Raw genomic sequence first — 5056 nt, forward strand, 5'->3', positions numbered from 1 at the left:
ACACGTTTACAAATTTACAATTTATTGTTGTTATTAGTTATAAAAACATATAGTTATAAAAAAAAAAACAAAAAACACTTAACCTTACCAAGAAAAACTACCATCGAGCTTTTTTCAACATTGAAATCTTTAAACTCATTCGAGTAAATAAAAAAATTTATTGTATTTTATGCCTGTTAAATATTCTAAAGTTGCGTCAGTTATAAGTTGTTTTTTTAAATCAAAGCATTTAAAATTTTTAAGCACACATTTATTAAAATTTTTGAATAGACTAACTCATTTGTAATAAGAAAAAAATTCCTAGTTAAGATTTTTATGACTTGTTATCAAATAGAATAAAAGTTTTATAGAAGGTAAAATAAATAACTAGTGAGACCAAATATCTAATAAAGTCAACTTAGGTACTTAAATTCTAAATGAAAAAAAATTGTTCTATTTTGCACATTAGAAAAAAAGTTTAATAAAAAAAGTACCTAAACCTTAGAAATTGTACAAAGGACTAGAGAAGTATTGCTTACAAGTTATGTGCATAGCAATATATTGAAGGGAAATATTGTGTGCATGCTTTTAAACACTATAAAAATTTCAAGTGAACTGCATAAAAATTAATAAAAAAACACATTTAAAATTTTTTGAACTGACAGAACAACATATAAAGCTTCAGTCTAGCAGTTTAAGTAGGTTTCAATGTTTGCTTCCAGAAACTTGAAGAATTTTTCAGTGGTTTCTCTTGTTTCATCGATATGAACTTGCTCCAAGGTCTTAGAATAAGACAGCAACTCAGGGAAATGGATGAAGAATCTCAGCAGATGCTCAACACCGTAAGAGTAAGACACGGCTGGTTTGAACTGTTCAGCTTCAGCGAAAGTGTCAACATACTGCTGCTTCTCTTCTTTGTACAAACACCTGTTGAGGAGCGCATTTACAAAATTGATTTTTATTGTGCGATTATATTCGTTGAAGCAGCTCTTTTCAGCGCGGCTCTTTCCAGTACTCACAAAATCCTCCATTATCTTGGATATGGGAAACTTAACAGGCAGTTTGTACAGGTTCTTACCTTGCACAAACGTATAATCTTTTTGCAGGAACTTGTGGAAAAAGGGCGGCATCTTGATGACTATGTTTAGGTTGTTTCTATGAATTCTAACACTAAAATTTTTATAGTTTGTTAAAAAAATATTTTCATATGTTTTAGGTTTCTAAACCGTAAAATTAAGAAAGGAAGAAAGGTCTCAACTCAACAAAGAAGACCAACCTATACGAGATCGCAAAACTACTAAACAATGAAATTATAAGTTTAAACAAAAAATAATTTATAAAAGCTTTTGCAGTTTTTAGTACAACTTTGATACTATTTTTTTTAATTTATTATAAACACACTAACTAATACTAATTTTGCTACTTGCTAAATTGAAATAAAGTTTACTGACTATTGTTGCTTAAAAGATCAAAGAAAGTTATTTAAATATTTTTGTTCTGTTCCATTATATGTGGAATAATTTTTTCTAGCTAAATTTGCAAAACAGTATTTAATACAATGTCTTGTAAAGTATTCTAGACACTTTATGAATTTTACAGGATTAAAAAATATTTTCTGTACTACTTATATTAAAAATCTACTTCTTATACAATACATTCTAGAAAGTTACTTTTCTTTTAAATTTGGGAAAATTGTCATAAAAAGTACAGTTGTTTTGCCTTAAAAACATTTACTATAAAAACTGTAACAGTTCACAACTTTAACTTACATTTAAGGTATCTTATAAGATATAGTGTACTAATTTTCAATTAAGTTTCACTTAGTGTTTTCAAAACTAAATTATAAAAAAACTTATGGATTTGAAAACAAACTATAAATTTGAAACATGTTACTAACACCTTTTATATTGCCCTCTTTCTAATATTTGCAACATATGCTCAAAACAAAACTTAGTAATATTTTACTATAAAATAATAAAACCGAAATTAATAAAGAAAGAAGATACATAACTAACAGTCGTCATGTTTTCGGGACTCTACCAACAAACGGTCACTTGAGTTATTTGCACATTTTAGCCTGATTGGTCAGATCTCAACCATGGATGGTATCTTGCCACTATGCCTACCTAATGAGTCTTATTGAAGACGAATCAGGCATGAGTTGTCTCGGATGCTGTTGGTGATGGTCGTGTCGTTAGTTTTTTTATTGAAAAATAATTTTAAAATTTATATAAATCGTTAAAATTTTTACTTCATACATTTTTAAAGAAAATTTTAAATATAACCATATAGTTTTGATTAAATTTAAAAACTTTAATTTATTAATAAATAGGCAACAGTGTCGTTAATTTCTTTGTTTAGAAAAACTAGGATTAAAACTTACATAAACTTTTAATATTTAAATTGAATCATCAAAAACAACGTTACATTATTATTTATTTATAAAATAAATGTTATTACATTTTTAATTATACATTTTACAAGAAAGTTTTAAAAAGAAATAGCAAGTTTTAGATTAGCTTAATTTTCTTATAAATAATAATATGCAACATCAAAAGGTAAAAATAAAAGAAAACATTTACAAGTTTACACGTAATTGTTGTTATTTTGATTATAGGTATATAAACAAGCAAAAAAATCTTACCTTACCAAAAAATACTGCCATCGAACTTTTTTCACCAATGAAATCTTCAAATCTATTGGAATAAATAAAAACTTTTGTTGTATTATATGCCTGTTAAATATTCTAAAGTTGCGTCAGTTATAAGTTTTTTTTTTTATCAAAGCGTTTTAAATCCTAAAGCACACAATTATTAAATTTTCTAAATATACAAACTCATTTGTAATATAAAACAATTTCATAGTTAAGGTATTTATGACTTGCTATCAAATAGAATAAAAGTTTTATAGAAGATAAAATAAGTAACTAGTGAGATCATTTATTTAATAAAGTCAATACAGGTACTTAAATCCTAAACGAAAAAAAAATGTTCTACTTGGCACATTAAAAAAAACAATAAAATAATTACAAAAACCTTAAAAATTGTATTTAGGACTAGAGAAGTATTGCTTACAAGTTATGTGCATAGCAATTTATTGAAAGGAAATATTGTGTGCATACTTTTAAACACTATAAAAATTTCGAGTGAACTGCATAAAAATGAAAAAAAAACATTAAACTGTTTTTAAACTGACAGAACAACATATAAAGTTTTAGTCTAGCAGTTCAAGTAGGTTTGAATATTTTCTTCCAGAAACTTGAAGAATTTTTCAGTGGTTTCTTTTGTTTCATCGATATGAACTTGCTCCAAGGTTTTAGAATAAGACAGCAGCTCAGGGAAATGGATGAAGAATCTCAGCAGATGCTCAACACCGTAATAGTAAGACACGGCTGGTTTGAACTGTTCAGCGAAAGTGTCAAAATACTGGTGCGTCTCTTCTTTGTACAAACACCTGTTGAGGAGCGCATAATCAAAATTGATTTTTATTGTGCGATTATATTCGTTGAAGCAGCTCTTTTCAGCGCGGCTCTTTCCAGTACTCACAAAATCTTCCATTATCTTTGATATGGGAAACTTGACAGGCAGTTTGTACAAGTTCTTACCTTGCACAAACGTGTAATCTTTTTGCAGGAACATGTTGAAAAAGGGCGGCATTGTAATGACAATGTTCAGATTGTTCTTAATTTTCGGTCTCTGCGTATTAGGAGCTACCGTACTAGGAGCTACCGTATTAGGAGCTACCGTATTAGGAGCTACCGTATTAGGAGCTAAAGTATTAGGAGCTACCGTATTAGGAGCTACCGTATTAGGGGTTACCGTATTAGAAACTACCACGGATTCTTCAGACACTTCTACCTCTCTCGCAGCTTTCACCTCCTTTGGCGTCTCTTTAGGTGGGTTCGGTTTAGCAACCAATTTCTTTTTCTTCTTCTTCTTCGACTTTTTGGCCATCTTAGCCTCGGCCTTCTCCCTGAGCTCACTCTGCAGCTTGATGTTGTCATCAGTCATCTTTATCAACCTGTCACTGTCAACTCTCTCGTCCCACCTATTAGACCAGTTTTGGTAGTGGATCATGTACGGCTTTTTGTCATCATCTGGGTACACTTTTGTTACGGTGGCCGTCCATAGTTGGCCACGGTCCTTGCACAGAACCTTCTCTCCCTTCTCAAAATTCATTTTGCTTTCAGGTGCGTCGCTTGAATCCTCACTGTCGCTCGAAACCGGATCGACAACCTTAATGGTTAATACAGTAAAATCAAAAAAAAACATCAACTTGTTGTTCAAGTTTAAATAGTTTGTTATTAGCATAAACTAATTTAAAAAGATTAAATTAAACTTTGTTGAAAATTTTAAAACTATTTTAGATTATAAATTTTACAAAGTCAGTTAACTATACTAGAAACTATGCAAAATTAAAGTATTTTTGAAAGATATAAATTAATAACCTTTTTACGCTTGAGTTTGCTACGATTTGTGTCAGCTGGTGCCATTTATGATTGATATTACTTGTCACTATCAATCTATAATAAGTGTTGATCAGAATTCTAAATACTTAAAATTATATGCATACAGTAGTTTCTTACAGTAGTTTATCCAGGTTAAAGTTTGTTTAACAATTAAACTAGTTTTGTTTTATTTTTATACTTTTTTTGTATGTAGTTATACACTTTACTGTTTAAAACTAGAAATGAAGTATTATTGGACTCTTAAAATTACGTAAACTGTATATACTGATAATTGAAAAAGAAATGTTATACTATAGTTATTTAATTTTAAATTTTATACTATATTTTATTCAAAATAGTATAGTTAAACAGTTAAACAGTAAAACAAACATTTAATAACTTTATAAGAGTTTAACAGTATTTTTTTTACTTTTCTTTACTAAGCTTAAACAACTCAGCTTAATCAGCTTCTAAAATAAAATAATACTGATAAAACACATTATAATTATTCGAGAACAATAGTTTAACGGGTTACTTATCTTTACAACAGAAAGAAAAAATAAACTTGACAAACTAGCTGAATAAAATGTATTTTAAGATTTTAGTTTCAGGAACAGATTTAAACAACAA

At 28.6% G+C, this 5056-nt stretch overlaps 2 protein-coding genes across 2 annotated transcripts; both read right to left on the reverse strand.

The window, feature by feature from the left end:
• Positions 1-665: 665 nt before the first annotated feature.
• Positions 666-1109, reverse strand: LOC145841627 (uncharacterized). The gene has a single exon (XM_082948984.1). It carries the CDS (start codon positions 1107-1109, stop codon positions 666-668), a length of 444 nt encoding a protein of 147 aa, XP_082805110.1.
• A 2088-nt stretch (positions 1110-3197) lies between these two features.
• LOC145841637 (mortality factor 4-like protein 1) lies at positions 3198-4471 on the reverse strand. Its single transcript, XM_082948992.1, has 2 exons — positions 4427-4471; positions 3198-4214 (listed from the first exon to the last, which is right to left on the reverse strand). Exons 1-2 carry the CDS (start codon positions 4469-4471, stop codon positions 3198-3200), a joined length of 1062 nt encoding a protein of 353 aa, XP_082805118.1.
• Positions 4472-5056: the final 585 nt, after the last annotated feature.

Source organism: Thalia democratica, chromosome 1, assembly GCF_965202585.1.
Source record: "Thalia democratica chromosome 1, ktThaDemo2.hap1.1, whole genome shotgun sequence".
NCBI lineage: Eukaryota > Metazoa > Chordata > Thaliacea > Salpida > Salpidae > Thalia > Thalia democratica.